Source organism: Leopardus geoffroyi, chromosome E3 (assembly GCF_018350155.1).
Source record: "Leopardus geoffroyi isolate Oge1 chromosome E3, O.geoffroyi_Oge1_pat1.0, whole genome shotgun sequence".
Classification (NCBI taxonomy): Eukaryota; Metazoa; Chordata; class Mammalia; order Carnivora; family Felidae; genus Leopardus; species Leopardus geoffroyi.
The window spans coordinates 10,870,304-10,895,114 of record NC_059340.1 but is presented as its reverse complement, the minus strand read 5'-3'; the positions used below and the strand labels follow the sequence as shown (position 1 = coordinate 10,895,114).

The window sequence follows — 24,811 nt, the reverse complement described above, 5'->3', positions numbered from 1 at the left end:
AAAGTTCTCCACACACTGCACACCAAGCGCAAGTCGCAGATCAAACAGCAGCCACGGCTTCTTGGGATTAAACACACGTGTCCCTCGTGTCTCAACTAGTGTCTCAACTGGTCTAACAAAAGTCTCCTTTTTCGGACATTTCAGTTTCCTCACGCAACCCAAGTCTTAAATAACAATTGTAGTTTAACATAGTTCTAACATGAGGGAACAAGTTCCTTTTTCACGTCCTTTTCCCCTTTTCTGTGGGTTCCCCTTTAATAAAAGCCTTTTTTTTTGGTTTCAGTGAACCACAGTAGCAGGCTTCAATGCTGGTTTCTAAGGAATGTTTAAAGCCACAATACACGCATTTCCACCCGGCACAATCCGGCTCATAACCAGCAATGGAAATGAAGGGCATAAACGGTAAAGTCTAGACAAGCTTCGCCCTCAGAAATTGCACTTTACACCCTTGGCCTTGGGGTTCCTGACCTCCTTCCCAGCCGACGGGGGCAGTGGAGTCAAATGGCATATGCCCCATAGTTCTCAGTTGGGACCCAGAGCTCGAGCACATACAGGCTTCCAAACACAGGAGTCAAAGACAAAGTCTATGTGTGAGTGTGTAAATGACTTTCCCTAAAGTTAGGCGAATGTTATTAGCAAGTGAGGCCCCACAATTTTATGTGGTCCATTTTATGACAAAAGCAGGAATAATTCTATGTTTTACCCCACTTAATTTACCTTGTATCACTGGGCCTTCTGACTCACTCTGATCGACCAACTCTGAAAATAAAGTAGATTGATTTAAATAATAACTTAATGCATGCTGTTACAATGGAAAAGCATTTATACATACATTCTCAATTTGGATGCTCCAACTTGGCCACAACAGGCACTATTTTCCTATGACAAGAAGGGAACACAAGAGTTCTGGTATGTCCCATCAGAAGAACTAATTTATAGTAATTACTGGAAAATTCTATTATAGACTACTGCACAAGGATGAGAACAAAATTGAACATTTTAAACAAAGTTAAGGGGGCTAGGAGATTTAAAATACAATGCTCTTTGAAACTAACAGTTATATAGAAGGCAGATTAATTGGGATTAATAATTAAAAAAAAAAAAAAAAAAATCCAGGGACGCCTGGGTAGCTCAGTCTGAGCGTCTGACTTCAGCTCAGGTCATGATCTCCCGATTCGTGAGCCCCATGTCGGGCTCTGTGCTGACAGCTCGGAGCCTGGAGCGTGCTTTGGATTCTGTGTCTCCCTCTCAATCTCTCTCTCTCTCTGCCCCTCCCCTACTCATGCTCTGTCTCTCTCTCTCAAAAATAAATAAACATTTAAAAAAAAGAAAAAAAAAGAGGAAAAAATTATCATGGGATTTCTTTAAATGACCAAATTCCCTGCTGTGATTCAAGCTGAATGTCACACAGATGATGAAAATATCTATGAAGCAAGGTGTGTGTCCTCTTTCATTACTGACATCACCACGGACTAACACACTTGGCCCAGATAGAGAATAAGAAAAACAGAACCTATGAAAAAAAAGTCATGGTTTGGGGGTACAATCAAATGAACACATTTTGTGAAAAAGTGAAACCCAAAACTTGGGAGGCAGAGGAGACAGAACGAAATCCAGGACACTGAAGAGTGGAGCCCCCAGAGGGATGAACGGCTTGAGGACAGGGGGGCAGGCAGCACCTACAGTCACTGTGTGATTTCCCAGTGACGGGTGGGGGCGGGGCCATGCTGCTGCTCCGTGGGCCCCCAAAACTCCTGAACACTAAATTGAAGAGGCTCCCCACTTTCCCAGTGAACAGACCGCAGACTGAGTACTCAAAGTAGAGGGGTTTTAGAGAGTTATAAAAATAATGCCAATTGGAAAAAAGACTGAAATGCTAATGGTACTGGGAAAGAGAATGTTCACTTTTGAAACATTTCAATGAAGTCGGCAGAACCTAAAACATACGAGCACATGTATATACAGTATTTGCTAAAAATACAACTTCAAATGATAAGAACATCAAGGAATTGGAAGAACAGACACGTATACATTTGCTGGTGCAACAACGTTTGAGAGCACAACGTGCCAGATGGAGGCTTGACCAGGAACGGAAGCAAGGGACGGCTCATTAAAGATCTACTTATCTAGCACAGTGATTACACAATAACAGTAAAGTTACTGTGGTAATAGTATCGAATACAGATTGTATTTCCTGAGCACATACAGTACTGCTCTGGGTTAGGGGTCAACAAACTTTTTCATCAAGAGCTAGGTAAGTGCATATTTCAGGATTTGCGGGGGACGATGCTCTCTGTTACAGCTCCCAAGTCCGCCTAAGCAAACAGGCATTCTTGGAAACGTTCTTTTTCTCTCCCCCTCCACCCGCAATAAAACTTTATTTACAAACACAGGCAACAACTCTCTGATCCCCGTTTAAGACGTCTGACACGTAACGAGTCATTTAAAATGCTCTAAAGCTCTCAATATGGGTACTAACATCACCGTTTTAGGAACAAGTAAAGTGAGATTTAAAAGCTCAACAAGTGACCCCATTTCACATGTATAATGTGCACGGTGCTTTTACACTGAGGCTAAAACCCCAACTTTGCCCAGTTACTGCTGTAGGTGAACCGAAATATTTACTGTGTGAGCAAAGTGCAAGTGCACACCGTCTCGCACACCCCACACAGGACGAAACAAAAAGACTTCATGAAATTTACTCACGGTTATTAATCACAAGTCCCGGAAATGGTCTAAAGAGAGAAACAAATTGGGTAACCGTTTATTTTTACTCTACAAGCAGTTACATGTACATTCAGTTTATCTCACTAACTTGTAACTCATGTCACTTACGTGTCACAATGAGCACTGTTACCAACTACGTTTCAATCTCACACTTTTTAATCTATGGACACACAGACACGGGAAGAACTCTACAGGCCATTATTAGAAAAGGCCACAGTAAAGACGGTGAGAAAAGAACAGCAGTGAAGAAGAAAGAAGAGAGGAATTCCAGCAGCAGGGTCTAATGGAAGCAGGCTTTTACCGAGACCCCCGGGGAGGAGCACGGATGACAGACACTGGTTAAGTGGGACAAAAACTGGGGGAAGAGGAGTGGATGCCAGGAAGGAACCTCGGGAGAGGTTACCACGTGAGCTGCCTCCCAGAGCCAGGCCTGAAGGACCTGTACCAGACACGGTGGGAACCTGGCAATGAGCTGACTGGGAGGATCTCGTGACAGCCACGCTTCTGGGAGTTGGGAGAAGCGTAAAGACGACACGGATGCTTGCTCGGGCAGCTGGAAAGGAGGACATCTACTGCAAACCTCCTGGGACGGGCGCATGGTAAGGAATGGAATTCCCGACAGGGTTGGCGAGGAGGTATGATCATCGCTCCCAACTCTGTCGATAAGGAGCTGATGCTCTCAAAGGTGACAACTCACGCTATTGTTGTGCAGACAAGGAAGGAAACAAAAGGACCTGGCTGACTTGGGGTCAGACTCGACTGCCCTGAGCCTGCGATGACGGGCCCGAGACACGGGCTGGCCATTTTTCCTTAATGGGCCAGACAGTAAATATTTCAGGCTTTGCAGACGACGCTGTCTCCGTCCCAATGACTCAGTGTTACCCCAGTACCCTGAAAGCAGCGGTAGGCACTATGGACACAAGTGCATGGCACGGTGTCTTAATACAACTTTATAAGATAAACAGGCAGTGGGCTGGATTTGGTCCACAGGCGATGGTTTGCTAACCCCTTGCCTTAGAAACCAGAGAATCCAGAGTCAGCCCAGGGAGAAGAGAACCTCACAGTAAGATAACTGAAGTATTTTACGTGTTTCCCTTTGCTACATGGTGAGCTGGACTCTACTATTACCTAGGCCTACATTCTGGAAGACGACGTAGCCTCATGGTCTGCAGATTCATTCTTCCAAACAAGCAGGGAGCTCTCACTTACCGAATGACTGTGAATTTAATGAACTCGGCAGAATCTAAGATCCTTCTCATGGAGCTGATTTCCAGGTAACTGGGGGCTTTGAATGACACTCCAGGAGGCATGCCGTCAACCACCACACAGCCAGGGTTAATTGTGATTTTCCTGTAGGGAACTTTCACAGGGAAACCCATACCAATAGCTTCACCTAGGACAAGACAAACAGCACAAAAGCACAGATTAACCTGTCATCTTAGAAGTGGCTAGAAAGCACAGGACCAACATTTAAACATGGTCTCCGCTGTTAATAAAGGCAACGCACACGACAAACAACCTTACCCTTGAACCTCAGTTCTAGTCACTTTGATATCGACCTGATGGTCAAGAGTCTGACAGAGCTAAGGTTTCCTTAGGGAAGAACTTTAGAGAAACTCAAACACTTACGTTGAAAGCTTATTTCCTTGCATAACGGGAAATAACAACTATCTGAGCTTAAGCTACAGTCCAGTAGTGGAACACCCAAGCTCACCACCAGCAGCACCCTGCAAATGCAGAACTCACCGAATTTCCGACTGAAGAGGTCGTTCACTTGCTCTCTGAGCTGTCTCGCTTTTTCGACTTTTGACAGCCTTTCATTATCATCATCTAGAAAAGGTGAGAGGACAGTTCTAGCTTAATAATCCAATTAAAACATTTTTTAAACATTTATTCATTTTTGAGAGACAGAGTGTGAATGGGGGAGGGCAGAGAGAGGGAGACACAGAATCAGAAGCAGGCTCCAGGCTCTGAGCTGCTAGCACAGAGCCTGACACTGGGCTCAAACCCACAAACTGTAAGATCATGACCTGAGCTGAAGTCGGATACTTAACTGAGCCACCCAGGTGCCCCAATAATGCAATTTTAAAGTATTTAAAAAAATTTTTTTTAATGTTTATTTTTGAGAGAGAGGGAGACAGAGTGTGAGTGGGGGAGGGGCAGAGAAAGAGAGAGGGAGACACCGAATCGGAAGCAGGCTTCAGACTCTGAGCTGTCAGCACAGAGCCCAACACAGGGCTCAAACCCACAAACTAGGAGATCATGACCTGAGCCAAAGTCGGATGTTCAACCGACTGAGCACTGACAGGTGCCCCTAAAGTATTTTTTTAATGTCTATTTAATTACGGTGAGAGAGAGAGAGAGAGAGAGAGAGAGAGAGAGAAAGTGAGTGCGCAGGAGCAGGGGAGGGGCAGAGAGAGAATCCCAAACAGGCTCTGTGCTGACAGCTCAGAGCCTGGAGCCTGTGTGCTGAGAGCACAGAGCCTGATGCAAGGCTTGATCTCATGAGCTGTGATCAAGATCAGAGCTGGACGCTCAACCGAGGCACCCCGGTGCCCCAATAATGCAAGTTAAATTCCAAGTCAAATTTTATGTGCTAAGTCAACTTGCTTTATGTTTTTGGAAGACTGAAGTATTTTACACTAATCAAGAATAAAATAGCTTAACCAAATGATTTGAGTATGACAGCAACCTGAAAATGCTAAGCCTTTATCCCCATTATGAAGCTTCACCTGCTCTCTTGTACAGATTTCCTAAACAAGACGCGAGGTACTAGCTCATGCCGCATTCGGTAACCTCCTAGAGCGTGCTGGAAAGCAACCAATGAGATGATGTATTTGGTGAGCGCTTTCTGAAGGGCAGGCGGGGACGCAGTCCTGCACAGGGCGAGCACCGGGAACCTGTCTACTCTAACACCCAAAGAAGGAAAACCCGACTAACGAGATAAAGGCAGAGCAACCATACCTGGAATCGTCACCTGAATGATGTTAAGATCTTCAACACCAGATGCAGTAGTATTAACATTGGGCGATGAATTTATTTTTCCTTAACATAGAAACATCATATCAGAGTGTACACAAAATAGATTCAAATCCTCTCTACTCATGTGCTTACAATCCAGACTCCGCAAGATAGTATTTAACCTAACTTTGTTCAATGCTTGTTCCTTTTTATGGTCTATTTTGTCATTCTGTGGTATTAAGCTTCTTTAAAGACTTTCTCCCCCTCGCCTTCTTTTTCTTTCTTGTTGGGATTAGTATAGCATCAGACACATAGAGATTCTCATTCATTAAACAGACTCCAAATCATAAACCAGTCACAACCCCACTTTATTTTTCTCAAAGTGGGCTCCATGCCCAGCACGGAGCCCAACACAGGGCTTGCACTAACTGATGACCCTGAGATCAAGACCTGAGCTGAGATCGAGAGTCGAGACGCTTAAGCGACTGAGCCACCCAGCTGCCCCTCAACCACAACTCTCTGGGTTTCATGGCAGTAGACCACTGCTGGGAGAGGGGCTGCGAACGGCACGTTTCCTGTAGCAAGGACACTCACTCGGAGGGCTCTTCGAGGAGGATGTGCTCTCCTTAATTGCGGTCTCAAACATTTCAGGCCTGCAACACGAGAAGAGAGGAAAAAACCATGTTTGCTAATAATCTGATAAGAAAACGTTAAACTTCCAACAAAATTAAAAAAACCATTTACTTTCTGTAAATATACATTCCAATTGTTAGGAATGGAAACACAGAAAGAACAGCGCCTCAACGAAAGGAACGTATACAAAAAGACCAATTATCCTTATGATCGTAACACCTGCCCTGCCCTCCGGAGCTTAAATTAGGGGCTTCTTCGCCCAGTGTCCACTCTACCCTGGAAGGATCCAGTGCTAGACTTGAGAATGGAGAGAGGGAGCAAGGCTGCACATGGGCAGCACGGAACCACAAGCACGAGTCTTTCTCTATTAAGTAGAAGCCGAGGCCTTCACTACTTACTGCCAGACCTCTGCAGACCCCAAAAGGTAGCCGTTGCACTTGGTGGTGTTGGCTTCGAGTATTTGCCAACACTGCTGTGGGACTCCAAAGCAAGCACTAATAAATGGAACCTCAAAGTCACTGCAATTAATTTCAGATAATGCTTAAGCACCAATAAGTATTTTTAAATTCCAATTATTCCCCCCTATCTCAGTGGTGTTGGCCTAATTCATAGACCTCCAAGGCAAACAGAAATGAAAAACATTCTGTAAGCTGGAGAAGGAACAGGGCTCCACAAGACTCAACTACTACTCACCTTCCAGCAGCATCGACCAGTAAAATACGACGATGGTAGATTTCAACAAAATCAAGTTGTTAGGCCCTCTGGCAACCTACAGCCCTCCTTCCCTATTTTAACCAATTATGGAGAACGTGAAAGGTCCTCAGAAGTACAGTTTAAAGTTTTGGATCCTACAGCTAATTTGGCCACAAAGCTGAATCCACGCGCCAGTCCGGCTGTGCCCTAGTACCAACTAGTTTCGTCTGCATGTCCTTACTTTATTTTTCGAAGTAAAAAAATTTTTTAGGGGCGCCTGGGTGGCTCAGTTGGTTAAGCGTCCAACTTCGGCTCAGGTCATGATCTTACGGTTCGTAGGTTCCAGCCCCGCGTCAGGTTCCGTGCTGACAGCTCAGAGCCTGGAGCCTGCTTCGGATTCTGTATCTCCCTCTCTCTCTCTCTCTGCCCCTACCTCTGCTCATGCTCTATCTCTTTCTCTCTCAAAAATAAATAAAGGTTAAAAAATTTTTTTTAACTTTTTAACTTCTTTCTTAACTTTTAGAGAGACGGAAAGAGAAATAAAGAAAGAATGTGTGCCCATGTTCGCACGTGGGACAGAGAGAGAGGAAGAGAGAGAATCCTAAGCGGCCTCCACATTCTGCTCAAGTCCTGGCATGGGGCTTGATCTCACAAACCGTGAGCTCCTGACAGGAGCCGAGATCTGGAGTTGGACACTTAACGTCATGAGCCACCCAGGCACCCCTGAATGTCCTTACTTTTTAATGATGAACTTGATTTTGGCCTTGTTTCTGAGAATCTTCTCCAGCCTTGGGATGCCAAAAGTAGACGGCCGCCGGAAGGGTACACCCTCAGGCAGGCCCTCCACATAGAAGTCTTCCGGGAAAGACTCAAATAATGCAAACGGCACTTTCACAGCTTGCTTGAGGCCGAGAGCTTCGCCTGTAAGAGACACACACGTTTCTCTTATTGCTCACGTTTGCCACTTTCCTAAATTCAACCTTTTAAAAATGCATTTTAAATCAGTTTATAGACACGAAAATTACTCTTTTTTTAAGAAAAATATTTTAATTATAGAAAAATAGGTTCGATTTTGCAGTGCTCAGAAAAGTGGGAGAGATGATGGAATTCATGCTTGTGAAACCCAAACACTTTCTTTAATGTTTATTTATTTTTGAGAGAGACCGCCAGTCAGAGTGTAAGCGGGGGAGGGGCAGAGAGAGGGAGACACAGAATCCGAAGCAGGCTCCAGGCTCCGAGCTGTCACCACAGCGTCCAATGCGGGGCTTGAACTCATGAACTGTGAGATCATGACCTGAGCACTTAACCGACTGAGCCACCCAGGCGCCCCAACCCAAACACTTTCGATGACAGTAATATTAAAAACAATTTTTTTTTTTTAGCTTATTTATTTTTTGAGAGCGAGCAAGCAGTGGAGTGGCAGAGCGAGAGGGAAAGAGGGCATCCCACTGTCAGCACAGAGCCTGATGTGGGGCTCGAACTCACGAACCGTGAGATCATGACCTGAGTCAAAATCAAGAGTCGGACGCTTAACCAACTGAGCCACAGGCACCCCAATGATAGTAATATTCAAATATCGAACATTTTATTTTGTGCACATTCTTCTATTTGAAAAAGCTACCATATATATTTTAATACTCATCTTTCAAAATGACCTTACCGCATTTTTCATTGAAAAGATTTTCAACTTTCTGTTTTAGGTCTGTGATCTTGGCATTCCAGGCCTCTGCAAGTAAAAACCAAGACAGTTATTAGTAATACTTACCAAAATACATCCACGCTCAGGCATTTCTCATTTTATTGTGTGTCTTTAAGAAGTACAAAATAAAAAAAACACAGGTTTTTAGCACAGTCAGGTCTGACAACTACTCTAATCCTACATCATTCAACTGTTTTATTATTACTAATATACTGGCCACAAATAAATGACATAGGCTAAAATAAAAAACAAATGAATACCAAGAAACCTTCCAAAAAAACAATTACAGCATCTACTATCTGCCTACTATCTACCCTGTAAATAATTTAGTATTTCTAATCCTCATAATAATCCCATGAAGCAGGAACGTTATCCCCATTTTACAGATCTAGAAACTGAGGCACAGGGGTTAAGTAACTATTACAATGCCTTTAATAGCTAATATACACGGACTTACCAGATAGAAAACAACTCACTTAAAAAATTAAAGTATTTGTATTGTTTCCTTTTATTTAAATTTTTTTTTAATATTTATATATTTATTTTTGAGAAAAAAGACAGAGGGTGCACAAGTGGGAAAAGGCAGAAGAGTGAGAGACCCAGAATCTGAAGCAGGTTCCAGGCTCCGAGCTGTCAGCACAGCACCTGATAAGGGGCTCGAACCCACAAACCGTGAGATCGTGACCTGAGCCCAAGTCGTACGCTTAACTGTCAGTCACCCAGGCACCCGGATTGGTTCCTTTTATTTAAAATGATGAAAGTAAGAAAAAGAAAATCCATATTTACCAAAGGAAAACTCTCTCCCTCGAGGCTTGAAGGGAACATTAGAACCATTAGTCTGAGTAGGGGTTCGAACTGCTGAGGTTTGAGGGTTGTTGTTATTAGGGCCTAAAGAAGAATTAAAAGAGAATCCTGATCAATGCATGCATTCAATCACGTTTAAGTACTGCTTACGCTTTCTCTGGGACACGTGCCCAAAAAACAAAGTGACATTCAAACAGCACACAAGCATGGCGCAGTGAAAACGGGCAGGACGCACGGTGTCACAGTCCTCCCTCCACCCGTTTATCTACTGCCGTCCCTACAGTCAGTCATTTTTGCCCCAAACATAATCAATTTTCTGGAACATCGGAAGTGCCCTCGCTTCACTTTGTGCGTCCCCGTGCCCTCTGGGGCCATTGAGTTTTTGGTCAGCTATGTTTGCTCACGTTCCTTTCAACCCTTACTTAACCACAGCTGCAGGTGCGAAGGTCTTTCCTTTGGACACTGTAGCTGACTCTGGAAACACCCTTCCTTTGAATTCTGGGTACAATTTAGAAACAATGTTATAGGAAACCGCTTTCTTCCACTGAATGTAAGGAGGGTTAGCTTAGGTTATTCTTAATAAACCCCAAGCCCTGAGTCTTCTTTATGTAGGGTCACCTAATGCTTAAATAATAAGCTGATTTTTTTTTAATGTTTTATTTATTTTTGAGACAGAGAGAGACAGAGCATGAGCAGGGGAGGCGCAGAGAGACAGGGAGACACAGAATCCGAAGCAGGCTCCGGGCTCCGAGATATCAGCACAGAGCCCGACGCGGGGCTCGAACTCACGGACCGTGAGATCATGACCTGAGCCGAAGTCGGACGCCCAACCGACTGAGCCACCCAGGCGCCCCATTAATAAGCTGATTTTAATCTGAAGCCAGCCAGCAATTTTTAAACAGTAAGGAAAATAGCCAAAATAATGGGAAAATAAAAAGAAATTAAGTTTATTCAGATTTCTTTAGAAAACAACCAATATTCTAAAGATTCAGCTTCAAGCTCTAAATTTCCCGACTTGCAGAAATATCTGTATAGCTCTGCACTTTCACCTAAATTACCTTTCTATGGAGTTACCTACTTCCTATGCTTATCTTCACATAAAAGACTTCTGCTTGGGGAACGGTCTGCAGTGACATTACCACAGCTAAAGGTGCACACGGTCACTGTCCCAAGCACATTATGTGTTTTAACTAACTTAGTTTTCACAGGGATCATTACCATGTCCATTTCAACCACAGAGAAACGGAGTCCCAGGGGCTATGTAATTTGCAGTCGACCGCACAGTGGCCAAGGTACGGAGGCGGGATAACCGTCGGAGTCTGGCTCCTTGGTCTCCACCACCACGCGGTCTCTCTGACGTGCTCGCAGACCCGAACTTGAGTCTTTCCTACATCTGGGCAACGGGTGGCCTCAGCATGGGTGTGGCCACTTCCACCTGCTGTACTTAGCCTGGATGTACACGGCCTCAGAAAACCCTCATGAGTGTCAGAGGTGATGACGTGAATGGGAGACTCAAGATGAAATGTATCTGTGATTCTCTATAAAACGTCAAGATGCAACATTCTACTCTAGTTATTTCAGAACTCGTGAGTCCAAACGACAGCTTCTTCAAGACGGCAAGGTGATGAGAGCCCAGGGACTCTGGGCTAGCTGGCTCCAGCAGCCTGGTTTAGCCGGCAGGTATACCCACACAGAGGCCATCAGGCCACCCTGTCACCATGGCCCTCCCAACAGGCTACTAGAGGCATCCAGCCCACACCTCTGCTTCTAAGTCGATGCTGGCGATTCTAACAGGGTGAGACAGGGAGACACTTGTGGTCGGCAGACAGAACGGAGTGGATGAAAGTATCCAGCTCTTACCCTACATGAATAAAGTAGCATTCACGCTTATGGTTACGTGAAATAACACCACACACCCACCACCCAGCTACATTTAAAATAACGACAACGTCAAGTACGGCGAGGATGTGAGGCAACTGGAATGCACGTATCCCTGGCAGGAGTATGCAACGAGAAAACCACTTTGGAAGACTGTTTGGCAGTTTCACAGAATGCTAACAACTCCCCGATTCTCGACTAAATACCCCTCAAGGGGAGGAGGGCGTATGCCGCACTTTGTACACAAACATTTGCAGCATTGTTTTTAGACAAGGCTGGAAACAAACCCGAATGTCCACTGACAAATGTATCAACAAAACATGGTGAATCCACGCCACGGAGGAACACTCAGCACTAAAAACGGAGTGCTAAAATGCCGCATTAAACGTAAATCTGAGAGTGTTAGATGGAGAAAAAGCATCTGACCATAAAAAGAATAGATACAGTAGGACTCCACTTATAGAAGATTCCAGAACAGGCAAAAGTATTCCACGGTGACAAAAAAGCAGAGCAGTGGTGGCCAGGGGGCTGGGCTGGGGGGTGGGGGGGACTGGCTGCTGAGGAGCACGGGGGCATCCCAGGGTGGTGGATGTATTCCAGAAGCTGACTGAAGTAGTGGGACAAACATGTCTCAAAACTCAAACTGTACAATCACAATGGGTGCATTTTACTAGGTTGAAATTATACCTAATACATTTATTTCTTAAAGTTAAAAACTCCAAAACCAGCACAATTTATTATTTAAAACAGAATATTAGTACAGTGCAAACAAAATACCACCCACCCACCCCCGGCCATAAATTGGCAGAATGTTCCTGGACACGGACACAGCTCTTCACTAAATAAATCCCCTTAAATACTACATCGGCCTTTGCAGACAATGGGTCCAGGCAGGGCTGATACTGTATCTCCTCTGTGTCTTGCTTTGCACGTGCACCTAATCCCAGAAGCTCCACTGGTCATCTCGTATCCGTGAAAGAAGGGACAAGAGGAAACCGAGAAGCCAGTCTCCTAATTTCTGAGCTACTAAAGGGTAATCTACTTTCAAAATTGCTTTTATGTAAGAAAAACATGCATCTCCCTCTTTGTAAAGTCACAGTTGGTTACAATAGAATACAATCTTAAAACTGTACCTGGTAAACTTACTTCTGTAGACCCAATCATATTAACTCTTTATTTCTCCGTTTCTCTAACCTGTAACTCCTAACCAAGAGCTTACTTATACTCGCATTTTAAGTAGGCTCCCTGCCCAACGTGGGGCTTGAACTCACGGCCCTGGGATCAAACAGCTGCATGCTGTACCAGGTGCCCCCGAGATAACAAAATGGGGGCTGAGGCGCCACCTAGTACTGTAAACCATTAACACGAAACTTGAGGTTATGTGACAACAAAGAATCATCCTACTGAAGCGGGCCTTTCTTTCTGTGTTAATTGCAGAGACGGAGGGTAGTACCCATCCCGGACAGCAGGCGGAGAGCCACCTATGTGGGGTGAAGTACTCTAACCCCGTGAACCTGCAAAGATGAGTCCCTCCACAGACCCCCTGGGAGTGGAGAAGGAGTTAGTTTGAAGATGTAGGAACGAGTTTAATCCAAGGCACTGCTGTTTCAACCATACCTCAACTCTTTACTGCAAAGAATAGGAAAAAAAAAAAAAAAAGAGAGGAGAAAAGGACCCGACGTATTGCTCTCTGCACCCCTTACTTCATTAGTAGGAAAGAAAAGCCTCTTAGGGATCGTCCTGCAAGCAGATTACAAAGTGCTCCAAGAACACCACGTGGACCGTTGGGAAATTCTGAATAGGAACAGTTCTGAAATTTACAAGAGGCAGCTCTTCACACCTAAGCCCAGTTTTGTAAAAACTCATTTGCATAAAAACGAACTGTAAACTGAAGAATCATCAGAAACCTACCCCAGGGTGGCCTTACCTTCCACAGTGACCTCAATTTCAGGAACTTTTGAATTACTCCCAGGGCTTCGTGGTCTTTTTGGGGACTGCAAGGCTGTGAAACAAGCACATGATTACTTCTGTAAACAAAACAAAACAAAACAAAACAAACAAACAAAAAAAACCAACCCAGAAGCAGAGTGCGCCAAACACCCAGGCGTCTGGGTGGCTCAGTCAGTTAAGCGTCCGACTTCGGCTCAGGTCACGATCTCACCATTCGTGAGTTCGAGCCCCGTGTGTGCTTACAGCTCGGAACCTGAAGCCTGCATCGGATTCTGTGTGTCCCTCTCTCTCTCTGCTCCTCCCCTGCTCACTCTCTCTCTCTCTCTCTCTCAAAAATAAACATAAAAAAAGAAAAATTAAAAGAAAAAAAAAGAAAGAAAGCAGAGCATGAAAATTTATACAGTCTGGATTTTTTGGAGGAAACCGAAAGGATTCAATTGGAAGTTTAATCCTCCGCATGAGTCTCAACAAAGCTGTGGACACGTGAATGAAGGAGGACTGCCACCATGAAATTTTCAACAAAATGTTAAAAAAAGAAAAAGGGGTGGTGGTAGTTATGAGGGGTCCATTACATAAAACACCTGGGCGGAGGGGGGGAAGCAAGCAAACAAACAAACCGAAAGCCCCAAAAAGATACTGGCCAATGATTCTGTGTGATTTAGGTCATGTCGATAAAGAATGTTTTAATGCGCTGAGGTTAATAAAGAGTATATATCATGTCTTACCTTTAGTGTTTATTTTGCTAGCCATTCCCGGAGGCAAATAGGAGATAACTAGTTCAGGTCTAGAAAGAAAACCAAGAAACATTACAAGAGCCAGGACACTACACTGGTCTTCACAGACCGTAAGCATCATCATGACCACAGATTCTGTTACTAAAGGCCATCATCATGTAATACACAATTAATTCTGTGTATTACAGAATTAACTACCCACCCCCAAGGTAATCTGCTACTTCGTTTTATGAAGAGTAAATGACTTCTTTCCTGAAAATGAAAATTCACTAACACCAGTTTAGTTGTTGCAACAGTGGAAATTCTGCAGACGTGTAAGTAAGGAACATAATTGTGGGAATTCAGCTGTGCACAAGCTTAATGAGGAATAACGGAGCAGAGAAAAATCTGACTCTTCACCCTCTACTCAGCATTTAGGAATGCTCAAGAGTCAGCACAGCGTCTCTCCCCAAGCTGAACACCACCCCTGCGAGGCAGGTGTTAGCATTCTCCTTGTACTGACGTAGATCAAGTACAGGTTAAGGGATGTGCAAAGGCAGCGGCCAATGCCAGGACCGCAGCTCAGAGCTGTGTCTTCCCATCACGGACTACAAAGCCTTAGGGGTCGCCTGTAGCCAGAAAAAACTTTAAATAGAAACAGAACGTTACTGTTTTAATTCCAGGAATGACTACAGTGGCAAATCGAACTTACTTTTTAACAACAAACTTGATTTTATTACTCCCACGGACAATCCTTTCAAGTCGTGGGATTCCAAACCAGGTAGGGCTTCGGAAGGGAATTCCTTCTGGCAAGCCTTCTACATAAAGGAACTCGGGGTTTGATTCAAACACAGGGTATGGTACTTTTACTGCCTCTGTGAGTCCAAGAGCTTGAGCTGCAGGTGAGGAGAACATAACGTGCGGAAGGTAACATTTTACAGACATTCTTTTATTTTTGTCTGCAATCTTAATAATAAGCTTTTTAAATAATAAAAACCCTTCTTATCTTATCAAGGTATATTTGACATATAACATTATACTAATTTCAGATGTACAACAGAATGATTGGTATTTGTACAAACTGCAAAATGATCACAAGAAGTCGAGCTAACATCCTGGCATTCTCAGATGTGTTATGCAAAAATTCCCTACCACCTAGCAATCTCCGCTCACCATTATCTTTTTTTAAGGGGGAGCCTCCACTCAATTATTGGAAGCATTTTGCGTAGTGTACTGTGCAAAACTGAAGAATGGGCCTAACAAATAAGTACTTGTAAAAAGAACATTCTAGCCAAAGTGATCTCTGTGCTCTGTGCAGAAACGAACTATGGGCCATTTCACACCCAAAGAGACAAGTGGCCGTTGAAAGACAAGAGCCGTATGCGGTGCACCTAAGCAGAGCTCATCACGTTAGATCAGAGGCAGAGGCGGCAGATTCCAGATCCAGGCCACAGAACGTTCACACCAGGTACAAAAATGACGGATGGGAAGGCCCCAGGGACACTGCTGTCACTCCCACTCCTTACTTCCTTTTCCATGACAGACACACACCCAATCAACTGAAACACTCCTGCTGAATCTCCTCAGAATCCTCAAGACAGCGGTCAACAGCTAGCTGTCACCAAATCTAAGCTGAAACAAACGAGACTTATTTGCCGCCCGTGTGTGGTAGCCGGACTCGAAGTGCGGACGGTGGGGCGGAGATCCCCCCCGCGCCCCAGCTTCTCCCCACCACACACCACACAACTGAATCCAAGAGAAATAAAGTAAGGTGCTCAGGGTAAGGAGCAGACATCAACTAAAACCCAGTTTCTGGGACCTTCCTTCCGTAGGTTGTGTAGTGCTATCATTCATTCAGAACCTGCCTTTCATTTAGGTTTCTAAACTAAGACATAATCACTGGGTTTTACTTACCAAATTTCAAATTAAAAATCTCCTCCACTTGCTTCCGTAGCTTGGTAATTCTGACATTCCAATCTTCTTTGACTAGAAAGCAAAAATAAATGTAATTAACAATGTTTCCTTCTTGGTGCGGACACACAACTAGGTTGGATGCCACTCTTCTCAGTGATGTTCTTTTTTACATTTTTTTTCTTTTAACATTTATTTATTTTTGAGACAGAGAGAGACAGAGCATGAACGGGGGAGGGTCAGAGAGAGAGGGAGACACAGAATCTGAAACAGGCTCCAGGCTCTGAGCTGTCAGCACAGAGCCCGACGCGGGGCTCGAACTCACAGGCCGTGAGATCATGACCTGAGCCGAAGTCGGAAGCTTATGCGACTGAGCCACCCAGGCGCCCCAGTGATGTTCTTTTTTAAAAGACTGAGATGTATCTCATATACAACACTGTGGCAGTTTAGGGAGCACAATCCAGTGACACTCTTCATTCGATTTCGTTTACAAACAAAAACTTTGGGTCTTAAGGAGAAAAAGGATTCCCTGCACCTGTCAAATAGCAGAACTTCAGGAAGATGGAATTCAAGTATCAGTTCACACTGTCAACAAAGAACGTGCCGGCAAGGTTGCTCTCGGCGAGTGCTTTACAAGTGGCTCCTCCGTGGAGACCCAGCACAGGATCCTGACAGGTCAAGGAGGACCAGCTGGTACAGAGCCAGGCTTCCCATGCCAGGTTCAACCACAACAGCTTCAATTATATTTGCTTTCTATACAGACATCCTTGTTTTATCAAACGGATGTGTGGCTAGAAATCCGTAGAAAGCAAAACTTCATTATTCACAGAAATAAATGGTAGGAATACACGTTAAAGGGATTAGGGAGATGTCACTAAACACTCACATCTATAATCTGGTTTATTTCTTTACCCCTGTTTACAAGACAACCATCCCCTTAAAAAAATTTTTTTTTTGTTTTTAATTTTTATTTTAAGTAGGCTCCACACCCAACCTGGGGCTCAAGAGTCACACCCTCTACCGACTGAGCCAGCCAAGTGCCAGGACAACCATCCCCTTTTAAATGTAAATAAAAATACAGGGAAATGGGCCATTATGGAAGACACATAGGAGGTCACTTACTTGAACAGACACTCAGGGCTTATTTGCTGGAGCTGTGGATGGAGAGGGCCTTGGAGGCATTATTAGGTGATGATGGGAGAGGCTGGACAAATAAAGGAGGGAAGGAAAGAGAGAGAGAGAGAGAGAGAGAGAGAGAAGGGTGGGGAAGGCAGAGAGCAAGGGTCACATTCGGCGTGAAAGGGGTCTAGGGGTCTGTGTCTTCGGACAAAGGCAGTGGGAGATGCTGGGCAAGTTCTGGAAATGCTAGTAAAGGTCGGTGGTTTCGGAAAACCTTGCAACACAGTGTTCACTCTTACTGTAGAAGTACTTTAAAACTGTTCCTTTAAACGAAATCCTAGCATCTCAAGGGTTTACTATGGTGTGCCTCAACCGTTCAGCCGGAGGACGTACGTTTGGTACAAACCAAATATGAAATATTACTACAAAGACATCCAGACTCCCCTTCTCCAAGGTCAAGGGCTTCTGCTCACCTACCCAGTTCCTGCCTCACCCAACACCTCCTTAAAACAGCTGGTACCTGCCATTCTAATGCAAGAAGATGTCTGAGCTACTTCGGGAATCAAGCGACCCTTCCTGTTCTGCCCCTTCAAAGCTCAGTTAGTTACCTGGTTAACTCCAAGACTTTCTCACGTGTGCCACTATGCAAATCTTTTACCAAACGGAGGGCAGAGTGTCCCCACAGCGTATTTAAGCCTACAGCTTTTACCGATTTGTGTGTCATTCCAAGAATTAAGTTGACCTCTTGAACGGCAGAACTAAATTCTGTCGTGCAGTGAGACTTGAGCTGGGTCAGCAAAAGACTAGTGCCTGGTTCACTGGCAGACATTTGCCAACTTTAACTCTTGCCAAGATCACCTATGAATGGTGGAAGGCCAAGTATTATTAATGATTCAGATTACCGAGATTTTTCTTTCGATGACGGGCTTTTCGGCTATCTATGTCAGAAGACAACAGATCAAGTACTGCTAAAAACGGGACCTCTCAATCTGTGGCGCCGGGCACGTATCGAACATCCTCAGGTTTGCAGTCACGATCAGAATTATTAAGAAGTGATCACATTGGGGCGCCTGGGTGGCTCAGTCGGTTAAGCGTCCGACTTCAGCTCAGGTCATGATCTCGCAGGCCGTGAGTTCGAGCCCCACATCGAGCTCTGTGCTGACGGCTCAGAGCCTGGAGCCTGCTTCGGATTCTGTGTCTCCCTCTCTCTCTGCCCCTCCCCCGCTCGCACTCTGTCTCTGTCTCTCAAAAAGAAATAAACGTTACAAAAAAAAAAAAAAAAAAGTGATCACGTTAATCACAACCTTGAATTGACATCTGCCTGGAGAAATGAAGACTCATACAGAGACTTCCATCATATTCATGCTAATCCACGTTAATCCGGTTCAACCCTGGGGAATACTTTCTTTCCATTACTTCCCTCAGCAAAAGTCTAAGTCATCTCCAATCTTCAGGTCATTACCAATACTGTCTCTTTGCCTAAATCAACAGCATGCTGAGGAGGTCGTCATGTGGATTCTTGATGTTCAACTGATCACACAGTTTCCCCCGCAGGATTTGGGGCACAGGAGAATTCTGTTTCCCTTGTACGGTATTTCTCAATCCCTTTGCACGTGGTTATAAACACAAATGACTTTACAACATAGCCGGCTTACTGGCTGACCTTCACCAGTTGCCCCCAGGTACTCTCAGAGCTGCGGGATCAGTATGTTGACCTTTATTTTTTAATTAATTGTTTTAAAATATTTTTATTTTTAACTAAACTCTACACCTAAAGTGGGGCTTGAACTCACAACCCCACGATCAAGAGTCACAGGCTCCACCGACTGAGCCAGCCAGGCGCCCCTGAAGGATCTGTAGTTTAGTACATGTATCTTGTATACCATAGCATGTATGGTAAATACTGCAATATTTACCAGAACAATTAGCTGGCCAAGTTCAGAAACGGCCACTAGTTCTTGGCAACAAAAGTTTGTAACACTGTAGAAGACGTACGAGCTGGGGTCACATTTCCTGGCCTTATGCAGCGGCCAACAAAAAGATGGCAAAGAAATAAAGGCTGCCTTATAGCTCCAATGGAGAAAAGCAAACCATTCACACAGCTGAGCCGGAGAGCCCACAGTTCTGCTGGGCTACGGGGTCAGTGCAGCTGCTGCGATCACAGAGGTGCCGTTAGGACAACAGGCTGCGCGAATAAAGATGAAGGCTGGGATCTGCACAGTCGGCCGCACCGGCCACACGTGGCAGCCAAGCACTTGAAATGTGGCCGCCGCGGTGAGATGCGCTCCCAGTGCAATGTATGCGCCAGAGATTCGCCTGGTCGTGTGTTTACCCACATGGGTCGGGCTACCAGAAACGCCAGAATGACACACGTCACATCCGGCCACCAGAAAATTCAAAATGACACACGTGGCTTCATCTGTGAGGCACATTATACGTCTACTGAACCCCACTGATCTAAACACACCGCCGAACTCCCTGAGTTTGTGCTGATAAATCAAGAAGATGGTGAGTGTCAAGTGTCCACGTATGATTTGGGGGGGGGGGGGGGGGCGGGGGCGGGGAGGAAAGACAAGTACATCACTTTAAAAGATCGTCAAAAAGCTTAAAAAACACTGATCCAGTTTTTACAAGGGATTCGCAACTATCTTACCTGGGGTATTCGTTCTCGGCTGAGTGACTTCAGTAGTACTGTGAGTCAGAAGCTCCGGTCTGTAAGAACGCGGCGGAAGTTAGTAACAAGAGCGCGGGAACACCCTCAAGGCCCTCCCCACGTGGCTGTGCACTGCCAACGATTTCCAACATGGATCATCCCGCCTTCATTTCCAGTGGGGGAAAAAATCGTTCTGAGGACGCGATCATTTTGAAAACAGCAATTTGCACAGCTTCAGGTTTAGAACCTGTGTGTCTTCAAAGGCATTAGGTACTCAACTTTGCAAAACAGTTAGCTTTTGGCCCCAAACAGTTCAACCTGCCGTTTCTAAAACCTCAGAGGAACGCCCTCCTAATAAAGCTCGAAATACCTATATGTGTTGTCCTAAAGATCCCTCTCCCCGACACGGTGCGACCCAGTGATCACGTAGACAAATGCACGGGCCCCAGAGAGTAAGCCAGACCTATGGATTCTACCCCTATCACACCCTTCTGTAGTAAAGACAGCCCTTCTGTATCCTCTCCCTGCCCCCCAATCATCCATTCTGCTACCTTCAAAATCAAGCCAGAAGATTCCTTTTAAAATGCAAATCCAAATTATTATTTTTATTTAGTTTTTTTTTTTAATGTATATTTATTTTTGAGAGAGAGGGAAACACAGAGTGTGTGTGTTGGAGCAAACATGAGTGGGGGAAGGGCAGAGAGAGACAGAGGATCCAAAGCAGGCTCTGTGCTGACAGCTCAGAGCCGGATGCGTGGCTCAAATCCACAAGCCGAGAGATCATGACCTGAGTTCAAGTCAGATGCTTAACCAACTGAGCCACCCATGTGCCCTCACCATTTTTATTTTTACAGGAAGCTCTACACCCAACGCTGGGCTTGAACTCGCAACTCTAAGATCAAGAGCTGTACACTATATTGACTGAGCCTCCCGCAGGAACCCCTCCAAATTATTTTAAGTGGAAATGGCTTTAAAACCTTTCAATTACTCCGCTGACAGTGTAGGACAGAAGGCCTTCATCCGCACGCCCACGTCGGCCTGGCTTACCATGCCATACCCACAAGGCACCACCACGTCCACCCAGAATGGTGCGGTTACGTGACACTTCCCTTCTCTACTTTTATTGTTTCCTTCATTTGAAGCCCCCTTTCCACTGCTGTTCGTGCACAACTGTCCGACCTCCCTCCCACCCTTACCTCCTCCCCCAAAGCACCTAGTAACACCTTATTGCATGTATCTCTAAAATAAGCCTCCCGAGGACAGGGTTCCTGTTGGGCCCGGTTTTGTCTCTCTGGTGCCTGGTACTAAATAAACACCTGCACAAGGAATGAATCTACACGCAACACACCTGAAGTTTTAATATGGAGAGTAAGTCCAAGTGAGAGAGGAACAAAAGACCCGCTTTCATCAAATTTATAAATCTTTTCTTAAGGACAGCATTACTTTGTTTCTGGAGATCATTATCTTACCTTTTAATAACAAACTTAATTCGATTGCCCACTTGAATGATTTTCTCCAGCCTTGGGATTCCGTACCACGAGGGACTTCTGAAAGGAATGTTTTCGGGCAGTCCTTCCACGTAGAGGTCATTAGGATGTGCTTCGAACTTCTGGTAAGGTACAGCCTTGGCCTCCGTGCTCCCCAACGCTTCCGCTTTACACAGGAAAAAGCAACGCAGGAGACTAAGTTTCTGTTGAAATCACACTGGAGTACAATCCTAAGCAAGGTACGGGTCAACTTTCTGAAAGGTCTGGAAACACACCCAAGAAATGCTGAAACAGACCCAAGTCAGCACATGCAAGCTGTAAGTGGCCCGTGATCACGAGGTCACTTTTGGTGGAGTTGAGTCCCCTGAATCTAAGACAACTTTTACAGTGCCGCGGTCTCATAAACCAACTGTCAATATTGAGAAATAAAAGGGTAAGAATACTACCACAGAGGACAAAGAATGTAACTCAAATACTACTTTTCCCAATATTCAGAGGGAGGCTTTTGCTACTTCATGCTTTGTGCAGGTGACACTCCGTTCACTGGCTCCCTCACACGAAGTGATTTCAGGCTATACTTTTACTTGCACTGCAACTATGAGACCGATGTTCTTTACCCCTTAAACCACACGAGTGTGGCATTTTAAAAGGAAATAACTTCCACAAAGAATGCATGGAATGGGAAATAAAAATAGTAAGCAGAGATTGGTTTACATTAAGAGAAGCGTTATCGGGGCGCCTGGGTGGCGCAGTCGGTTAAGCGTCCGACTTCAGCCAGGTCACGATCTCGCGGTCCGTGAGTTCGAGCCCTGCATCAGGCTCTGGGCTGATGGCTCAGAGCCTGGAGCCTGTTTCCGATTCTGTGTCTCCCTCTCTCTCTGCCCCTCCCCCGTTCATGCTCTGTCTCTCTCTGTCCCAAAAATAAATAAAAAAAATAAACGTTGAAAAAAAAAAAAAAAAAGAGAAGCGTTATCAACCAAAGCTAATGCACGGATCTTGCTTAGATCCAGATTCAACAAAAACTTTTAAAGGTACTTTCCGGATGAATGAGGGAATTCGAAAAAGGGCCGGACAGGAGTGGGTACAAAGAACGGCTAGTTGTGTCAGGCGTGACAGTGACACCGTGGCTGTGTTAAGAAAATGAAAGCACCACTCATGGAGGCACACTGAACACAACATGAATGGCACAGGGCCTGGGACTTGCTTTATAATACTCTCACGAAGGAAAGACAGGAAAAGATGAGCAGTGTGGAAAAATCTCAACGATCAATGAATCTGAAAAATAGGTATATAGGAACGCAATGCAGTTTTTCTACTTTTGAATACGTATAGAATTGTAATTTTAAAATATAAAATGAAATTTCTAATCTCTGCTCTGAAAACACATCTGAACAGAGCTCTAAAAAAAGGTCTTCTCCTTCCTTATTTCATTAGCACCAAATCAGAAGGGCTCAAGTATAGGCTCTCTCTCTCTCTCTCTCTTCTTTAAATATTTATTTTTGAGAGAGAGAGAGCACATGTGCATGCAAGCTGGGGAGGGGCAGAGAGAGGGAGGTAGAAGGGTGTGAAGCAGGCTCCATGCTGTCAGCACAGAGCCTGATGTGAGGCTTGAACTCACAAACCGTGAGATCATAACCTGATCCAAAGTCGGACACTTAACTGACCGAGCCACCCAGGTGCCCTTAGACCTCTTTGATATAAAAGCAAAGCATGTATATTTGAAAAACCACACGCAGTGTAACAAAAATCATGACTGTTAAAAGAAGCATTCCTTTAAGAAACATGGTAAAGTCTTTCACACTGCACCTGGGAGAGATCTATAATGTGATGTGTAAAACAATAATAATTATTTGGTGAAACACATTAGCAAAAAAAAAAAAAAAAAAAGAATATAATCATAATTCTAACAAACTTCCTATGAAATAAAAAAGAATCAACTGCTGGAGTGGAGCCAGGAAGAGCAGAAGTTTTGGGCCAAGGGGAAGGGCAGCTGCACTGGCTGGTCAGCAGTGAGGCTTCCTCTACAGAAAAGAACAATCCGCCTGTCTCCCCGTTGCCCCCTTTCCCACAGGCCACTCAACACCTTCTTGCATATGAAATGTTCACGTGTTGCTCTGCGGTGCATCTTCCCTCATCCGGGGGACGGGCACTGCCTCCTCGCCCCGCTGGGTTGTCGGCACCTGCAGCCTGGGCGTTCATGGATGCCAAATGCCTAAAACTGATTACGCTGCTGGGGCAGGGAAACTTTCAAGACTTAGGATGCTTGATACTTCTGGAAAATGTAAGCTTTCCTCTTTTCCCTTCAGGAACCTTAAAGAAAGCAGCAAATCTCTCTAAAGTAGCTACAGTCCCAGACTCACCCAAGGCCGCGAGCAAAAACAAAAACAGCTCGACTTTTCCTGTTTATACTACAACAACACATAAGCTCTTACCTATTTTCTTAGGTCTGACACAATGCCAAAATATTTTCCACCGGCCACTGTTCACGGGAGTACATGGGCTCGTCAACAGCCTCCTCCTTCCACGAGGCTTGCTTGGTAAGCATCAGTGGTGCTAAGAGGTTTGGCCAACTGCTTTCCCAAGCTCAACTTCCAGAAGCACACACCAGGGCAAACTTTAAGCCTGTTTGTGCAGATACTCGTGAACTATACTGACACTATGGTAGCTTCTCTAATGATGAACAATGTTCTTCATCTGATTCATTTTAATAAATGCCTTGGAAATACACTGATTTTTTTTTTACTAAAAAATTTTTTTTTGACGTTTTATTTATTTTTGAGAGACAGGGTGTGAGCAGGGGAGGGGCAGAGACAGAGAAGGAGACACAGAAACTGAAGTAGGCTCCAGGCTCCGAGCTGTCAGCACAGAGCCCGACACAGGGCTGGAACCCAAGGACGATGAGACCACGATCGGAGCCAAAATCAGATGCTTAACTGACTGAGCCACCCAGGTGCTCCAGAAATATACCAATTTTTAAAGTGGTTAAGATTCCTTAGTTTCTAGCTCATTAGCTGATTTCCAACCAGCTGATTTCTAAGAGGAGAGAACGTGTCACTGAGGTCCTGTATTCATACTGCGTAGTCCAGAACACGGACGAGGAGGAAAAACTTAAAATCCGGACTTCCACAACGCCTTCAATTCTCAGGCAAACAGCAAGTATACGGATCCTGCACATGACACTACTCAGGGACCCAAGTTTGTAGCTGCCATCTGAGCTGCACCTACAGGTTGGTTTATTGGGTCCTTTAAGACCCGGTGCCAGGAGCCCCTTTCGGAACCCGCGGGGCAAACGAGAATCCTCACCCAGGAGCCTTGGCTTTTTTGTGGTAGAACTCAAGTGGATTCTTTCACAGCACAGCGAGAACCGCCGCCGTCCTGAGGCCTGTGCCAGCCACCCCCGCCCTCCCCCCCGCTGCCGTCTCTCCAGTGCAGGCCAGCTGGGTCCTCCCGCACGTCTGCGGGTCTTGTCAGGGAGTCCAACGTGCACTACACGACCGAGAGGCTCGGTGATTTCTCATGGCTCTAGCCACACGTTGGTGAGACCGACCCGTCCACCCAGAAATCTGTGCTCTGGCACCACGCA

At 45.1% G+C, this 24,811-nt stretch overlaps 1 protein-coding gene across 7 annotated transcripts in view; it reads right to left on the bottom strand.

Moving 5' to 3' along the window:
* The window catches only part of GTF2I (general transcription factor IIi), a 110,834-nt gene that overhangs the window by 2,527 nt on the left and 83,496 nt on the right, over positions 1–24,811 (bottom strand). For all 7 annotated transcript variants that reach the window (XM_045460129.1, XM_045460128.1, XM_045460127.1 and 4 more), the window contains 15 exons: positions 21,211–21,394; positions 19,742–19,800; positions 15,973–16,044; positions 14,771–14,954; positions 14,071–14,129; positions 13,323–13,397; positions 9,500–9,601; positions 8,675–8,740; positions 7,752–7,935; positions 6,283–6,341; positions 5,692–5,772; positions 4,474–4,557; positions 3,937–4,120; positions 2,707–2,735; positions 718–759 (listed from right to left, as the gene is read on the bottom strand). In XM_045460129.1, the coding sequence (XP_045316085.1) occupies positions 718–759; positions 2,707–2,735; positions 3,937–4,120; positions 4,474–4,557; positions 5,692–5,772; positions 6,283–6,341; positions 7,752–7,935; positions 8,675–8,740; positions 9,500–9,601; positions 13,323–13,397; positions 14,071–14,129; positions 14,771–14,954; positions 15,973–16,044; positions 19,742–19,800; positions 21,211–21,394 (1,464 nt within the window). The remainder of the gene's footprint in view (positions 1–717; positions 760–2,706; positions 2,736–3,936; positions 4,121–4,473; positions 4,558–5,691; positions 5,773–6,282; positions 6,342–7,751; positions 7,936–8,674; positions 8,741–9,499; positions 9,602–13,322; positions 13,398–14,070; positions 14,130–14,770; positions 14,955–15,972; positions 16,045–19,741; positions 19,801–21,210; positions 21,395–24,811) is intronic.